At 36.1% G+C, this 19,058-nt stretch overlaps 1 protein-coding gene across 1 annotated transcript in view; it reads left to right on the top strand.

Annotated features, from left to right (window-relative positions):
- MTA3 (metastasis associated 1 family member 3) overlaps window positions 1-19,058 on the top strand; it is a gene marked incomplete at both ends in the record, with an annotated part of 149,609 nt that overhangs the window by 49,734 nt on the left and 80,817 nt on the right. Inside the window, one exon of the mRNA XM_082305419.1 lies at window positions 16,766-16,868. Coding sequence (XP_082161545.1) covers window positions 16,766-16,868 — 103 coding nt within the window. The remainder of the gene's footprint in view (window positions 1-16,765; window positions 16,869-19,058) is intronic.

The following is a 19,058-nucleotide window of genomic DNA, read 5'->3' on the forward strand; positions in this document are numbered from 1 at the left end:
TCAGTGTTTGTTTATTTAATTGTATGGCCCAGTTAGTTCTTTGATATAGGCCTCATGGAATGAAGATGTTGAGGACCAACCCATTTTGTAGAATAATAACATGATAACAAAATAAGTGAAAAATGTATTCTTTCTCTCCCTTTTAAAACAGGCTCTGCATAGATAATGTGTCTTTGTGTCATCTTATTTTAAAATACTGGCTTCCATCAAAGCATCTTGTCTGTTTTGTGGCAGGACTAAAACCAATGTTTCAAGCCTTGGCATATCCTTAAAATCACTGGTATTTTTTTAATTTAATTTTATTTATTTATAATCTAGCACAACTACCTGTGTATTAGTCTTTTGCTACATAGGAACTTCATTTTTTTTAAACAAAATTTCAAGTACAATGTTTATTTAGTGTTTGGATGTTATTTAAGAGGCATGAGCAGCTGTGTCTTGTTATGTTTGCAATTATATTTACTTAGTAAATTTTAAAATGAGCTGGTTTTGTCAGTGAAATGTGCACTCTACATTGAGTGCTAACAAAAGAAAAAGTTTCCTGAGAAGTATTTAGACATTGATACTGTTTTTCAAGGATCTTAGTATTTATTTCTTAATAAGAAAGGATTATGTGACAGGAATATCACTTGCACTAAGTCAGAGGAGTTCTGAATGCCCAGATATGTGTATTTGTAACCTTAAATGGTGTGTTTTCCATTCATCATGGGCTTTTTTTTCCCCTGCTATACTTTTTCTTTCGTACAGAACAACTATTATTTCTACAAAGCTTATTTAATAAACTGTATAAAATGAGAATGATTTGATTTCAGGCAAGTGGCAGATTATTTTACGATGGATGCTGTTTAGTAGCTCACCTCCATTATTATTCTGACTTTTCTTTTAATAAGCAGAAATAAACTGTAGGAAGTCTTTTCCAGATTTCTTTATAAGCACATAGACTTGTTTCAGAACAAGTTTATGACTAGAATATGATACACTGCTATCCTTGCTGTAAAATGTGCCTGTCCTAGGGAAACAAATAATTATGTAGACATTCGTATGCTCAAGAGGAAAGCTTCCCAGAGGACTAAGAGAAAATGACTGTCTCAATGTATGTATCAAGTAGCCAGGAAGTATTGAAGTGTTTCCGAAGTAGCTGGTTGAATTGCTGGGTTTTCAGGATGAGCTGGGGTTGTCTGGCAGGCAGGAATTCATTTCCTACTGAATTCTGCTACTTAAATTACTAAAGACAGAGCCTAACTATGGAATAGTGAATACTACATATAAAGGAAATGGTTTTCCCATGGCATTTTTACTTATTTAATTTTTTTCTAAAATTAAATTATTTATTTATTAAAAGTTAAGTTACAAAGTTCTTCTGGAGCTTAACTTTCTGAGTTAAATCCTTGATTCAGTTAAATGAGTAGAAGATCTTTCTCTTACGCCATGAAGACAGAATTTCACTGTGTGTTACTGTCTTGTTTTTCTCACTCCCCATTAATCCCAAAAATGCGATAAGTGATGTCTTCTTGCTGTCTTTAGTAGGCAATAATATTCCATCAGTTATTAAGGTTAGAAACATCAAGTTGCCTACAAACCGAAGATCTGGTGGTATACAGAGAACTTCTTTGGCCGTTTAGTTGGATTAATCTGCACTTATTTTCAGTGGCTGGTCAAAGAAAAGTTTGGGTTTAGGAGGATAAAAATATCTGAATTATTGTAGTTTTGACTGATTGTTATCTAAATGTTTCCGTAGCCTTCTGACCACCAGGGAAAAGAAAAAGATGATTCAGCTGTTACTGTGTCTTTATGTAAGCTGACAGCCTGAAAGTTAATCCATTCACTGTCAAGCCTTTTCATTCATAAAAACAAATCTAAACAATGTTTAAAATTAGTAGAATAAAATAGATATGTTTGGAAAATACGGGATTCTGTGAAGATTTCTGAATCTTTAAATAATTTTTTCAGCCTGTATTTTTAAAAGTAGCTAATGATCTGTATGTCCAAATTATAATGCCATAATGTATGACACTTTAAAACTAAAAGCCTAGAGCAATCGCCTTAAATTAAAAGAAAGAATTCAGACAACTTCGAGTCAGTTAGGGATGACTTGAGAAAAATTAAGGTTTATGTCATGTAATAATAGTATTATATAATAAAATAGAAAGCATTGCTACCTTTATTCACACATAAAATTTGTTATGGGAATTTTAACGTAAAGGAAGTATACCTTTTTGAAGGTTGTTGGTAGGCATATTTTATCTTTACAGAAAATCCCCAAAGCCATTTAAAAAAAAAAAAAAAAAAAAAAGAATCAAAGATTCACACACCATCAGTTATTTTATTTTAAAAGTCACTGGCATATAAATCCAATGACTGAAAACATGCCAGTTCAGATTAGCTTTCAGAAGACTAGTCACAAAGTGGCTGAAAAATGAAAAAGTTCTTTGAACTGTGAAAGCCCTTCCACATCTTCTATAAACATTATTCTGATGTAAACATACTGATGTACTCTAGTAGATTAAAAATGCAAATTGCTTGCATTTTCTCTATACTGTGATGACTTATGTTCTGTCTGAATGGACTGCTGTCTTTTTCTTAGTGTTCATTGGAGAACTGTATGCATTTTTTTGTGGAATAGATTTTTTTTTTTTTTTTTTCCCTCCTTGCATTGATGTTATCACTTTTCCGTCCTTGAATAAAACGCTCCAAATCCTGGTGCTTAGGCTAAACTTTGGATAATGCAGCATACCTTCTCCCCTCCACCCCATCCCATGGGTGAATTGGATAACTTTTTATATTTCTCTTTAATTTTTGAAATGGAAGGAATGTTTTCTTTTTAAAAGACTAAGAGGTTTATTAAAATCAAGATACATAATAAAGTATTATAGATCCAACTGTTTTTTCACTTTGAGATACAGGGAATCATAAATTCTTTATGCAGTTACAGTAAACAAATACAAACAAAGTTTAAATCTGGTTGAAAATGCCTAAGCCTTGTTCATCTATACTGCTTTTGTTTGTAGTGGTTTAGCTAAATTGCTTAGATTACACATTTAGTGAAGACTATGACTTTGGAGAAAGACCAGACCAGATTTCTTTCAGCAGTCTCTTATGACTTTTGTTATGAGGATCTTTGAGAGTAAAACTATGATCAAAGTTGTCAGCTTCGAATGATGTTACTGTTGTGTGAAACCCTTCCTTCTCCCTCCAGTGCCAAGTGCTCCAGTCTTCCTAGACTCTAGTTCGAAGATTTTGAGAGTCTTTTTAGTTGCTCTTACTTCAGTGGAGAACAGGAGACTATATTCTACAGCATTGACTCAAATTCTGGCTAGTCTGATAGTAAAGAAAGTCCTTTCTCTGCTTTTAACAACACATTCTCCAGTGGCTTGTTCTGTGAATATAGCAGTTGTTTATTTTCAAATCTGTTTCCAGTGTGGGGTAGCATTCTGCTCCTCTGTACAAAGAAAGAATAAAAAGGTTTATCTTGGAGAACCAAAGCACACATTTGGACAAAGAGTATATTGTTTCAAGCATCCCTACTCTACAGTCCAGGAGCAAGGTACCTGGTTCTCTACATGTGATGGCCAGAAGCTGCTGTCTGGTGCATCCACCTACTGTATTTGATCAGCAACTTATAAAACGTGACCAGTAAGTTAAAAAACAAAACAAAAAAAACCCAAACAGTTTTGCTTTGGGCAAGTCATTATCATGACTGTTATCTGGTTAAAAGGCATACTTTTATAAATTGTTCTGAATATGATCAAATTGCTATCACCTTTAACTAACAGATTTTATTTAGTCCTGTTTTGTGTTTTGAATTTCTCTTATTTGCTCCCTTTTTAAACAGATCACATTGCCAAGGTCTTAGACCCTTAGGTAGTTTATAGACCTTTTAACTCTACTGATTATCTGAGAAAACTTTAGTCATTTGAATGCCCTCTGAAATTTGGACAATGTTTGGAGAAAATAGGAAGACGAAAAAAGAGTGACAAGATTAAAAAAAAAAATATTTAACCCTACATCTGGTAGTGTCTCAATCACAGGGACAGTTTTCTTTCTCTGTGGCTTGAGATTTGAATTTAATTTTGTTCTAGCTTAAGGGAGAATTATAACATATGAAGGTACTCTTATTCTTATATTTCATAAATGTATGAAATGTATTGGGGGACAAAGGGGCTGAGGGGAGCAGCATCTATGGGGAAGGCCCTGGGGTGCTGGCAGACAGCAAGGGGATGTAAGCCAGCAGTGTGCCGTGGCAGCGAAGGAGGCCAACAGCATTCTGGGCTGTGTCACCTGGCACTGGCCAGTAGATCAAGAAAAGTTATCATCCCCCTTTACTGGGCACTTGTTAAATCACATCTAGATAGTGCGTCCAGTTTTGAGTCCCCCAATATGGGAAAGTTATTAATAAACTGAAGTAAGTTCAGTAGAGGCTGTCACACTTGTTGGGGCTAGAGCACTTGCTCTGCAAGGACAGGCTGAGGGAATTGAGCTTGTTCAACCTGGAGAAGAGATGGCTCAAAGGGGGGGACCAACAGCAGCCCCCCCAGTGACTGGGGGAGGTTGTTGAGAAGACAGACAAGTTCTTGACAGTGGTGCATAGTGGGAGAATGAGGTAAAAGAGACATACCTTGAAATAGGATATTCAGAATGGCCACGGGCAGAAATTTTTTTCCCATGAGGATGGTCAGGTGGTGGAGCAAGTATCCAAGGATGTTGTGTCATCTCTGTCCTTCGAGACCCAAGTGGGTAAAGCTCTGGTCTGACCTTACAGCTGAGCCTGCTTTGAGGAGGAGGTTGGGCTAGAGACCTCCTTAGATCCTTTCCAACTTGAACCGGTTCTACTATGGTGCCCCAGCGCAACAACCTACTGATGAGATGCAGCCCATGGTCTTCTGCCTTTTATCCTGGGGTAGTGCTTTTTTATCTGTAGAGAAAGAGTTGGGACTGGAAGTTTACCTTTTATTAAACAAGTACGTGAGTGGACAGTCATTCAGTCAAAACACCTATGCTTCAAAGATGATCATAGGCCGCATCTTTTTTTGTGCTTACCTACAGTCATTTTTCGTAAAGAGAAGCTGCAAAAGAAACCTCAAACTGCTGCTTAGTCACCTTCCCTCCAGTGATGATGCTGGGTAGTAGATAACTTCTTTGTATGTGTTCAGTCCTTGCCATTAGCATGCTCAGTTTCAGCTGACTTTTCCATAAAGGCTTGAGACAATATCTTGAGCTTTTAGCAAATCTCAGTCTAAAAATAAAAGGAACACCCGAAGATTAGGAAGCACAAACACGAATGTTAAGCTAACAGCATTAATACCTACCAAAAAGTCTTCAGTATAATTAGATTACAATACTGCAATATAAGAAAAAGTATAACATACATAATATGATTCAGTTAACAGAGCAACTACTAACCTTTAAAAATTTTCTCTCTCTGTAAAAACATGGCGTAATTTCTGAGATTTAGCACAAAGCCACCAGCTAGAAAGTAGACTGTAGATGGCTAGATGGTTAACCTCTGAACTTTCTGTAGATGTAGATGGTTAATCTCTGAACTTTCTCTACCTGTCTTAAGTTGTTCAGGTGGTTGAAGGGTGTCCTTGGGCACACAAAGATTTCCAACCTATGTTATCCTGGGCAGCATCACAGTGGCAGCTGTTCGCAAGTATCAGTGTGCGCACGCTTAGCTGAACAGTGGAAAGTGCCTGGTAAGAATGTTTTACTGCTAATTAATTGCCTGTGTATAGCAGCAGCTCATCCGGCTCTGCTCGCAGTGCCTGCTGTAAGGATGCTGAATGCTAGAGGTCACTAGGCAAAACGGAGGCATGTTAGAGTGGGAAAAGTGATGATGGATGCATGAAGGGTTAGAGTTGATTGGCAGTTGGTGGGAAATGAGATTTTAGTCTCCACACAGAGGTATATGGAAGGAGACAAGCATCAAGAGGTTGACAGGTGGGTTGGGGAATGATTAGGTTTAGAGGTTTATCTAGAGAACTGGCTGCTAGTACTAAGTAGTGCTGGTCGTACTTGAGTACTGCCGCCAGCAGTGGCAAACTGTTTGCAAATCCCAGTTGTAATTAGCCTGGAGGGCTGATCTTAATTAGAGTCACTGTTATGGGGGTGTCTGTGTACTGCTGCATGGAATTTTTCTCCTGCTAATGGTCCCGTCCCAGCTGCAGCCCTGTTCCTAGCCCAGTGCTGCTTATCTGTTGTATCTAGGTTTAAAAGGAGGCCACTGTGTTTTGGGGAATTCTTCATGGAGCAGGAATCTGACGCAGTTAGGTACTCTCTGGCCATACCAAGAGTACAAAGCCATACAAAGAGTTTTGGAGTTGGCAGGGAAGAGGACTACCCTCTTACTAAGACACAGAGAGGAAAAGAAATTAACAGTCTCTGAAATGGAGGAAGAAGCCGCCTGTAGGAAAGACATTCTGTCCAAAGCTTTTTTTTTTTCTTTTTAATAAATAAAATTATAAACTATATTCAAAGTATCTGTATAAAAACCCAGAGTCCCTCTTGCACATCTGAAAATATCCAGAGTGCCTCGTAATAGCAGTTGCTGTGCAGTCGGTTCCATTTCTTGAAGGCAAGGCATTTTAGAATTAATGGAGTTCAAGTAGCCAAGCATTTAATAGGAAGAAGGGGAGCAGTTGGGGCAATTCAAGCTGTAGATTTTGGGTGACATTCAGACAACTTGTATCCAAGACTTCTAAACCTTTCTCTGTTTTGAAAAAGAACAAAATAATTCCTTTAGAGGTATTTCCTAATGTCTTCTCTGTTTTTTTGCTTCTTACTGCAACTCAGTTGTAAAAGCATGTTGTTTTTAATAGACCAGACATATCAGATAGAAACTATTAAACTTAGAGTTCAAGCCTGTTAATGTTTGGGAATATTGGAATTCCAGGATTTTCAGTTTAAAAATTGTTACAACTAAAGAGACAAATAAGAAACTCATCTACATACTGTTTGGATTTTTAACATTATGAAAGTACAGGATGCTTAGACTCAGTGTATTGTATTTTCTGGTTCTTTAAATGCTTCCCATATACACTAAAATTTTGCTTTCATTTAATAAATGAAACTATGTTTTAGAATAGTGGAACCCAGCTGTAGTCTCATGAGGAGGGATCTGTTCTGTTACTTCCTAGTACATAATACTCCCATTTATTGTAAGAACCACCACTGAATTTGAAAATCACTCATGCTACCCAGAGGCCTGCAGGAGTTGTTTGAATGGTGCAGCTGATCCTCTTGTCAAAAGTCTGTGTGCTGGATTATCTCTGTCGGTGTTGATGTAGTTGCAATGATTTCATTCTGTTGTGAGAGGATAAATTTAAGGCAATATGAAATATTTTTAGAATATTCTGTATTCCAATATTTAAGTATTAAAAATTGGAGAGCCATGCAATTGTTCTACTCCAAAGACAGATAATGTGTGGCTATGAGAAATGTCTGACAGGATAAACAAATATTGTGTCTTAGTGTCCTATCAATTTTCAGAAAATATGGCTTGTAATTTGTGCTAAGTGATCAGCCGTATGACAATTGCTGGATATGAGAACTGGACACATTAATACAATAGGCAGTTCTTAGAAAATAAAATTCTGAAAATATTGCCTCTGTTTTCCTGAGTTTAGTATTTCACAAATAGTGTATGTTTAGCCTTTTAAGTGGCTTTAAGAAATTATGAGGGTTGATGTTTTTGAGGGCGCGTGGTCCTGAAGTAGTTAATATTTCATTTGTGAGTGAACCAAATTGCAATTACAAGAAAAAAAATCAGTGGATTTAGTTTAAACCCAGTTGCTTAGGTACAGTCATCAAAGAAAAAATTGCTTTTTCTGTGTCTCTGAAGGTGACAACAGCAGTAGCTTTAGGCTCTTCGATGAGCACAATGTAGGCATGCGAGAAAAAGATTTTCGCGGAAAAAGCTGTCAACTATGAAGTACTTTTCTGGATGAGCTGGAAGAACTCGTTTGTGTAGTGGCTTGCGCACCTCATTTGTTCTACATACAGCAATTTGGGTGTCCATGGTCTGCTGTCTAAAACCAGATTTCCTGTCAATTCAAGATGACCTCACTGGGATCCAGACAGCAGAAAGTAAAGCTCAAATTCTGGTACCAGAATTACCTTCAAGAGCAAGTATAAAAGGAAACGTTTATAGCTAACTTGCATTTGCTTCAAGAAGATGCCCAGCAACCTTGTAGAAATCTGTTCCACTAAGTTCAGTGTGAAATGCATTGATGCTTCTAAGTTGTTGGAAAATGTAGTAAGTTAGTAGTAAAATAAATGATCATTTCAAAATATCAGTCAGAATATGCCAAAAGTAGACAGATCTCTGACGGTGACTGGTTCAACTAAAAGATGATGGCTTTCTATTTTAATGAAGTTTTCAGAAGGAATGTGTGGAACAAAAGATACAACAAGCAGATGCAGGAGTTCCTTCTTGTGGAAATTGGAACAGAGTAGAAGACAGAAAAGGTGTGATTGTGCTAACCCAGTAAGACTTACCTTTATGGTCAGAGCAGAAGAATGTTGCCTAGGCTTGATTCATCTCAGCTGAAGATGGATATCTAAAATAGATCAGAGGATGTCTAAGGTTAGATGAGATGAATCTGGACAAAGGTAATACACCAGAATAAAACTCCTGTTTATGTGTACTCATATATATTTTGTTCTCAAATGGAGTTTCTGTTGATGGCATTTTTGACTTTGAGTTAACATGAAAAGTTTTTCTATAATACCTTCTAAAAGAAGGAGCTGTTTCTTGAGGGTTAGCAAATTTCAATGTGGTAGTCGCTTGTGCGATTTTTTTCTTGTTATTAAGCTCAGTGGAGTAAATTTTTCATAATTTTTCATAATTTTTCAAATAGTAAAATACTCTTTACAATGTTGTTCATGTCATATTTTAATAGGATTATAATATCCTCTACATCACTCTCGACAGTCTCTCTACTAAGGAGCCGAGTTAGTGACTTGTGCGCTGGGCAGTTAAATGCATGTTCATAGACTTTTATCAGTTTTACTATAAATTAAACAAACAAATCACATGTAAATGGCCTGTTTGTGCCTGTTTTCGGTAAATACTTCATTTACTTTTGCCTAACCTTGCAGATGCAAGGGAAATCAGTAGTTTAGGGTTGCAGCCACATATGCTACAAAAGCTCAATTAGGTATTTGGAAGCTTCGCATTATAAAACATAGCATTTTATGAAGTCTTTTCAGTAATGTTATTTAAAAATATTTGTTGCCTTTCAGTACAATTCATTGAGGTATTAACTGCATGTACAATTTTGATCAAACAAGCAGTTGCATGGATTAAGTTGGTTCTTTTCTTCCTTATATTGTATACTTACTGTACTTAGAGTATTCTTACATGTGGTAGTGGAAATTTCTGAGCTTCAATTCTCAGATGATTCACAATTTCTGTGTAGTCAAATGATAGATTAGAAGAGTTGGAAATTGTGCTGTTTAGCAATTACATCTGTTGAACGTTAAAATGTTCAGCAGTTGAGGTGAGTTATTCGGGGTGTTCTGCTTGGGGATTGTTGAAATGGTCTTTTTTTTTTTTTCTTTTTTTTTTTTTTTACTCCTCTGTCCCTGCCCCAAGTTGTAAAAGCAGGTCTACCTTTCTCAACTTTGCTTTATACTTGAAGAGAAGTCAGTTGGAGTTTTAGTCTTCATAACAAGAGAGCCATGATTTCCTGCTGTCTTTAGCTTCTTGAGGAGACTTAGGCATGGTCTGTGCTGCGTTGTTGGTGTGGAAGGTTGTGCGTGATTGGTGTTGGAAAGGTTTCTTTATTAATAATAGCTGTAGAGCCTTGGCTGAGATTGTTCAAATACTAAATGACTTCTGTCGGGTAGTCAGTCTTATGAAGGATACAGTTATTTATGGTATGCCGTGTATGTGCTTATTATCCCAAATAATGTATCGCAGTGAGTGCTCAAATCACCTTTCAAGCAGCAACATCTTAGGGTTTAATTGACTTTGCTGGTTTTTTTCTGCCTCAGTAACTTTGCCTAAATGGACGTATTGTAAGTTCACATTTTTGTTTCCTTTGCTGTTTTACTTTAAGTCTGATTTGCTTTTGAGTTTATTCTGTAGAAGATGAAAAAGAAATATCAGATGCAGATGAAATGTTTTCTACACTTGAATAAGTCATAATGCATTTCACCCTATAGAAAAAGTTCTTCCCTAAATTATATGTTTTCTTTAAATTTATGCAAATGAATAGCCCTATTTATCTTTAGAATACTATAGTCAAAGGGAATTTGCATATTCATAACATTAAGTTTATGTAAAAAAAAAACATTGCAGGACTAGAGATTTCATTTTAATGTAGTGGGCTTTTTTTGAAAAGTACAGTGTCTGTGCATTGTGGTATCCCTCTTTCCGAAACAAGTATTTTCAATATTGTTAATATTCATGTGTAGTATGGTACTGTTATTATTTATACACGGAATCATTTTCACTATTCTTTCCTGAAAACTGTGCTATCTCATGTGTTGTTATTTCAGGAATTCAGAAAAACTGTTGCAATCTTTCTTTATTCAGATTGGAATAAGTTCTAGACCACTGCACAGTGTCTACCAACTAAAAAAATAATGTAAAATGGGGGTGAGGGGTGGGGAGTCTTGGTGCAAGTCACATTGTACAGGTTTATTGACAGATATGAAAGGAGTACAAGAAGCCAATTCCAAAATAAAGGTGAATTTCAGGTGTCTTTTAATAAGTTGAATACTTGTCCTTGCCTTTGAACTGAAGGTGACTTTGTAGTTTCATGCAATATATTAATTTAGGTCATTGCCTTTAGAATTGCCATAAAGAAATGAAATGGAAGGACTTTTTATTATTTCATTTCTGTAACAGTGGGGATTCTACCTAGATGTGATTTAATGTAAGGACTATAAAGCAAGGAATGGTACGATTTTAGGGCATTATGCCTTCATGTTCTCCGACCTCTGGAAGTTCCTTTTTGCATACTCTTCTGCAGGGTTTTGGGAAAGAGGCAGCCTTATTTGTTCCTTTCTTCCAGCACTGGACATTCCCATAAGCCAGCCATTCTTGATGCAGCATTATGGAAAAGTTTGTCATTACTACGTAGTTACAGTTTAGTTTATTCTGAGCTCAGTTCTAATTATTTCTGTTTATTTCTAGGAATTTAGAACATGATTAACTAAAGCTCTTGTGAGTGCTTTGTGAGGTCTTGTCTTTTGATCATCAGTGGTTGATTTATGAGTAGTGGGAGAGCTCTAAGGTGGCTGGAGTTGGAGGCAGTTTAATTCAAAAGGGATTTTTCAAGTGAAAAATGACTGAATTTTTTTTATAGGCTAGAGCTCTAGAGGATAGAAGGCGATTGGACTATGCATGTTTTGTTGGCTTAGAAAATGCTCAGTAGCAGTTTAAGTTGCTGTAGACAAATAATGGGCTTGTATCACCTGTCATTTGTAGTCTCTGTACAAGTAGTCTTTATATAGCCTGTTTTTCATTTCTAGTCTTCATATATGCATTATGTTCATAAATTGAGTTTTACTATAAGATTTATGTAAATATACAACTCATTATCTGAATAACTTGTTGAAATCTTGGATATACATCTGTCAGGCAAGCTATGGTGGGGGAATTGTTCTGCAATTGAAAGGTAAACAGATAATTTTCCTTTTGCCTACACTTTAAAAATAATCTAAGCTTTCTCATGTACTTTAATCAGAGAAGTTATTTGCACATAATTTGGTTTTATTTTTTGCAGAGTTGAGTGTAAGTTTTTGAACCTTTCTGGATGATTTTTGATTATCAGTACTGGTAAGAATCACAAATCATTAAAAAAAAAAAAAAAAAATCCAAAAATGAGTAATAAGAATTCTATGTCTGGAGAGCATTTATAGTGAGAGGGTTATAATTTCTGTTAGTTAAGACCAACAGTCAGCTGGCTGTTTACTTTGAATTCAGTTTATGCAGAGTTGAACTCATTAAGTGTCAGTAGATAAAGTTTGTACATCCATCTGAAAGATGTCTTTCCTTCTATACCTCATGTAAAACGTATTTCCCAGTGGCAATTACTTAGAAGTTTTGTAACCGGCTTTCTCAGTTAAGCTGTACATGCCCCCCCGCATCAGTTGTTTGTCAAAAGCTATGTGATGTTTTGTGACGATTAACCTCTGTGTATGAATGTATAATTCATTTTATGCAGAATGAATATGCTGAGTGTTTTACTGGGGAACTAATGAACTTTTCATTGAAGGAGAAAGCTCAGATTTTACTTTAGACAGGCTTAATATCTGGAACTTTGTTCATAGCTAGACAGTATGAGAAAACCCAGTGTGATGCTATTTTTCTCATCTGTTAAGTTAGAGAAAAAGTTTGCAGACAGGCAGTCTAAATAGCAGGATGAGAAGGTGGTTCATGAATTGAAGCCTCATTTTCAGTGATTAGTTGCCTATTTTTACAACGTTATATAGCATATGAAGCTATGTTCAAAAAGACATTTAGGTTTACTTGCAGTTAGTATGCTGCTGAAGAGTTCTGGCAAAAATCTTCTATATCTGCTAAATCTGATCCTGTATTCCAATAACAGAAATTTCGTTCTGTTGCATGCTGAACTGGACTAAGGGAAGATAAGAACTGACAAGTCTCTCTTCTGCATCCTTGCAGTGTAGCTAAGAGGTATTCCTGTTTCACAGGTATAAAACTGGGGCACAAAGATGAAGACACTGAATTTACTTCTTAGATATGTGCCAAGCTTTAAGAATATAAACATCTACAAAGGCCTTCATGTTTACGTGCTTAGGTATTTAGTGAGTCTGAGTAATTAATGCATAAGTCAAAACTCCTGGCTGATTTCAAGAGATTGTATAAAGCCCTGAATGTATTTCCACAGTAGGAGGAACTCGTGCAGTACAAACTATTGGTCTGGTGTTTAACTGCTGTCCATGGCTATGTCTGCCACCTTACTATGACCAAAAAATCACCACTACAGATTTTCTGTCCCATGGGATGAAGGATCCAGCAGCTGGTACCTCTGTTTTGCATATCATGAAAGATGGATTCACCCAGAAAGCTGAGCACTGCAGGTGTTTAGTTTATATGTTTGGATTGAAGTGACTGCTAAATTACTTTTTGAAAAGGAAAATAAAAAGGTATTTTGAGAAATAATGTAAATTTTGCAAAATGCAAAAATAAGACGTTGCACCTGACAAGTGGTGTCTCTAAAAACTGTCTTGGCTATTTTTCATTCAGATACCTCATCAACTGTTTGTCATTAAAAATGGAATTGGCATTGTTTCCCTGAAAACCGTTTTTTAAAAAAATCCAACTTTTATAGATTTCATACTTCAGTTTCTTAAAAGGATACAATATTGCAGCATTGTTATATATCTGTAAAATTAAAAGAATTGCACTCTTAAGGAAATGTTCATAGTTCACATTGCAAGTTATTTTGTTTTAGTTGGCTATGTTATAAGAAGAACAGAGAATCATGATGAATCTGATGTACTAATTACCTTGGGGGTATTTATCTGCAGGAAGTGAAGTCTAAAAGACTGCCGAAGTAGATCTTTAATTTCTTGCAGTTCATCTTAATTGCATTCAGTTAAAAGGTGCATTTCGTTTATTTCTGTTTTGTAAAATTTTTCTTACAATTATTTTCGGGGGGGGGGGGGGGTAGGGGAGTGGGGTGGGGTGGTGGCGGGGGGGGGTGTATCATGCTTCCCTTCATTTAAAATGACTAACTGAAATGCAGAACTTTTTAAATTTTTTTTTTAGAGAGGAAAAAAAAACTTTTAGCTTTTTACTAGAAGAGAACAATGAGAAGTAAGGCATCGAATGATTCATGAGGAGAAAACCAGGCATATTACTGGCCATCTACTAATGTTTTCCAGTAAAATTAATCTTCAGGATTAGATTGGCTATAATAAAATTATAAGCAGTGCTCAAAATAAATTGGATACACTGGTATGTCATACCAGCCATTAAAAAAAATAGCCTAGCACTTCTCAGAAGCCTTAATTGGTATGTCAGTGGTGGTGAGGGAAGGTAACACTTGTAGAACAGAACCTGAGAACTTTCTCCGATGCAACACTGAAAATGTTAAAAATTAAACTCCCCCATTCCGTTTGTGTCCTGGAGTTTGCAGCATAAGGAATGAATACTGTGGCAACTTTGATACCCGTTCAGTTTGAATGTCTTATAGTTCTGTGTCAAATTCAGCAATATAAAAGATAAATGTACAGGTGTTAACAGAGAAATTGTGTTGTAGTTTTAGAGGGGTCAGCCATGTTAAAAATCCTGTAGAATAAAGTATAGGCATGATTAACTAAGGACAGACAGCTCAAGGAAAACAGAGGTTTTTTTATAAGTACTATTTTGAAAGAAGACCTCTGGAAAGAAGACCTGTTTATCTTACGTGATCCTTCTCTACTGATTCTTTGAGCACGTTCAAAGGAAGTAAACACAATTTTTATTCCTGAAATCAACTTTTCAAAGATTTCTACAGCACCTCTTGACTGCCTCCATGATTTGATCTGTTTATGTTACTTTTCTTCCTGTTTAAGTGGTAATATCCTGCGATGTAAGTGGAAAATTGGGAATGAAGCATTTTTTCTAAGTGCAGTTTGGCAGAGACCACGTATCTTCTGGAAACCTCTTGTCTACCATTGTTGTAGTAATATTTAATATTGCAAATATTACATTATATGTGTTTGGATTTTTTTGGTATAGATACTCCGTTGCTCGTATCCTATTTATGTCTACCGCCATTACAAAATACTGTTTGGCAATATTTCAGATTTACCTTTATTAACGTTTAGAACCACTTTTTGTAGTAGCAATTGTTTAATTACCTCTAATTGAAGTAAGACATTTAGTATTGCAATTTTTTTCATCTTTTGCAGACTTGATGCAGGAGAGTGACATGTTTTGTTTGAATACTTACGCTGTGCTTGTATGATGTTTTCTCTTTGTGAGAAGTATACCCTGCCTGAGTATTGGGTTTTGTCATACTTCTACAGTTATGATCTTCAGGATATGGTGTCCTGAAACAGTTAACTAACATTAAAGATGTTTAAAAACTATATATTAACAGATTGAAATGAAGTGCTCAGAGATTATTTATAAAATGTAGAACATCACCCACAATGCGTCTGTCACAGATGGAAAAAATGAATGTATTGACAAGTGTGTAGTCCATTGAATAAGTTTATAGACCTAAAATCCTGCCCAAGATTCCAAGAAATTTAGTTTGTCTCCAGTACTGGATATGAATTAGCTTAAACAGAAGCATAAGTCCCATTAGGCAGACAATTCTTTATTGCCTATAGTATATCAGAAGAAAGTAATTGATTCATTTTTCTGAGAATGTGACTGTGAAATTTGTTCCTGAAACATTAGCCAGACAGCATGGTGCAGTTCTAACTTGTGTATCTGGTAGGAATAAATATATACCACAGTTTTGTATCTTTCCAGAATGAGTGTGCTAGAGAAACTCGCCATATATGATCACGTTTCAGAAAAGCCAGTGCTTGGTTTGCACTCTGCTTCCAGACTCTAAAGTGTACAGGTTATTTCATGTCTTGATGATACTACGTGTGTTTAGACTGGCTGTTTTCATTAAGTCACAAGAAATAACACAGACTAAAGTGATCCTGCTGTGTGCTCACCTACACAGCCTAGATTTTCAAAGGAAATGGAACAACTGTATTTGAGAACAGGTTTTTATTCTTGTACTAGCTCATAAAAGTACTGGCATCCAACTAAACGCTGGTGTTTTTCACATGTTCACTGAAGGAAGAACATGCTTGTATTCTAAAATACCAAGGAAAGACAATGATTCTAACTTTGCTCTTGTCATCTGTTGTGACCCCAAATGTGTTGGCCGCATCCCATAGATAAATCTTCTCATACTAGTAGAACATGTGTTGCCTGCCTAATCAGCCTCTGTAATGTTTCTCATTTTGCAGTAGAAGTTATTGGTGTAGTAGTCAAGCCAAGATTTAGGCTTCCATATGAACGTGAATCATTGCAGCGTCTTCACACTTCACTGTTCTTCCAAGCAGTACAAATGCCATGCTCTTTTAATAATGAATACGGGGCAAATTAAATTTTGGAAACCACCGCCATTGTTTCGACCACGTGCATGTCCACAAATTGCTCTGTTCAGACAAATGGAGTTGGGAAATCATGATATAGTATATAGTAACTTTCTTGTGCTGTAGTCATATATTATTTTATAAGAGGATATAACTAGTCAACATACGCAGCAATTTTAATATTATGATTTGTGTTAACAGTACAGATAAATGTAGTGGCTGAGACCAAGAGGTGAAAAAAAATAATTAAATGTAGTAGACAGCATTTTTTCATAATGATTTTTGTTTTGGGGGCATAGAATACAAATTGGACAGAATTTAATTGCTAAAGCTGGCTAAGTGTAAAATGAATTTTAATATGGCTTCAGTGAAACCGTAACTTTGATATAGTTGAGAAGCAATTTAAAGAAACCACTGGTTACTTAGGCTATGGTTTCAAGTTTATAATCACATTTTATTAAAGTTCTTTGATACTACACCTCCTAAGAATGCCTCCTTAAATTGAAATGCTGATGTTAAGGGAAGATGTTTATTTTACTGATGCTGCATTATGGAATTTAAATGGGTAACTGCTGATTGTTAAGTACTGTCTGTGTGTGTGTTTAAAAATGTACAATGTCTCTTTTAAACATAGTACAAGAAATACACAGAGAAAAACATTGTGAGTAATAAGTGTTTTGTCCCATCTACCTTTTGACAGGAGAATTAGATGACAGAGAACAGGCAAAGCTGGAAGTAAAAGTATGGGATCCAGATAGCCCCCTTACTGACCGTCAGATTGACCAGTTTTTAGTTGTAGCACGGTAAGATTAAAATCCTCTAATAAAAAAAATTCCTTTTCCTTTTCCTACTATTTATTCCCCTATATCGTGTTACTCAACTTGTTTGCCATTTTGTGAGCCCTTCTCTTTCCCACAGTTAGCTAAAACAGAAAATCAGACCATAATCTTCTGCATATTTATTGAAGCTACCAATACAGAAGAGAGAAAAGGAGAGTGAGTTTTGGAATAATGCTACACTGCCTGTATTTCAGGTTATAGTAGAATTTCATACTTTAAATATAGACATCAGTCTGTGTTCCCCTCAGAGTAAATGAAACAGGACTTCAGTGCTAATATTTCAGTCTTGTACTTTAGTACTTGGAATTTCGTAGTGTAATATAAAATTAAGACTAGAAATAAAGAAGGTGTTAGCAAATGAAATGGATGCAGAACTTGTCCAATTTGCATATAAGCTGAATAATATGCAGTGCAATTATTCTGGATGAATGTTGAAATAAAAGTTTTGAAGTGATGCATTTCATTAGTGAAAAAATCTGGTCAGTTCAGTTTTATAAATTAACGTATGATTATGCAGATTTATGAGAGGAAGATCAAAGCCTTTGGAATTCATAAATACCTTTAAAAATAATTTCTCTACTCTTAAAAAAAAAAATACCTTTCAAAATTTTATAGACTTCTTACTGAAGGACAGCTCTACGCTCATAAGATACAGCATGTTTCACCTGTCCTGTAATTCATACTTAGAAATGTAGTACAAAGATACTGTTGTAATGATGGCAGAGAACTGTTAATCACAGCTAATGCAGGGATTTTATCCTGAATTGCTCCATCTCCTGTATTTTCTGTAACCCGGTTGCAGAGCATAGTCTCAAATCTTCTTAGGCAAATAATCCTTTTACATCGTTTCCAGTTTCTGTTCTTTACTCTTTCTCCCTTTCGAACAAAGCATTTCAGGAAGGAAGTAAAGAGAGAGAAGTTGCTTTATATTTTCCAGCTTTTGTATGGTGAAATGGGTTGCTGATATATTGTTTTACAGTCCAGATGCTGCCCCACTTGTAGTGCTGTGTCCTTTCTATGCAGTAGTAGAAATGGTCTGCCCCTGTTGAATTTCCAAGGAGGCCAGAGGGGTATAGGTGTGAACATGCGTCTATTCAGAAGATCACAATGCCTGATACCTCCGTAGAACTGAACCCAGAAAACAGAACTACCTCTATCACCAGCAATATAATACCTGGATATGTATGGGCAGTCTGTTATGGGGTGCCTTAAAAACACAATCTGTTTGAAGATTATGTGCATTTTTGAGGAGTTCTTTCGTTGCCTGAACATCCCTCCACTCCCTGTTTTGCAGCCGCTCTGGGGAGCTGAGGTAGTATACTGTGCAGCTGAAAATGTTTCCAGAGGAGTGTACCAGTAAGCAGTCTACTGGGAGTGACAGAGAATAAATGAAATTTTTAGAGGAAAACATTCTTCTCTCTTTGACCCCTTATTTAGGACATCCTGTGCAATGCTGTGCCCTGAACAAGATTGCATTTGTTGAGAAGTTGATACATTTCTCTAGAAAAGGTTTCTGTTATGGCAGGAATGGGTCTTGGTCATTGCTGACTAATTGTAGCTATGCAAGATCTTGTGGTCAGCAATCCCTAATGATAATCTGTAATCGGATGCTGTTACTCAGGTACCACTTTATTGATGTTCTTCCACAAAACTCCATTAATCTTTGTAAGCTGCTTTTGAACAGACAGGAACTCTTTCCAAGCTCCTACGTACTTGTATTCACAGGCTGCAAGATCACATTTCTGTTGCATTAAGTGCTTCTGAGACAGATTGTTCACCAAGTTCTGGAGAAACAATTCTCCTATGATGACTGTGGCAGCTTTAAATTCAGTATGTTATGTGCTTGCATGTAAAGGCTTTCATTATACTGGACCCTTAAAAGCTGCTTGAGTAACAGTGGAGTTGGTGTTATGATCTGGTAAACTGTGCTTATGGACTCAGAAGATATTTCTGCTGTGGCCTAACTGCAGTTCACTGGGCACTGGCCGTGCCTGCTGGGTTTCCAATGAGGATGGTATTTCTCTGGGTCCTGGAAGTTACGTTTAGTCTTGCAAATTTGAAATTCTGACAATAAGAGCTTTTTCCTAAATGCATTCCTATATGTGCTTTTGATTAAGTGTGTGTATACTTATCTGTATTTGAAATTTTAAAAGC

The sequence above is a fragment of the Platalea leucorodia genome (assembly GCF_965183815.1).
Source record: "Platalea leucorodia genome assembly, chromosome: 3".
In the NCBI taxonomy this organism is placed as follows: Eukaryota; Metazoa; Chordata; class Aves; order Pelecaniformes; family Threskiornithidae; genus Platalea; species Platalea leucorodia.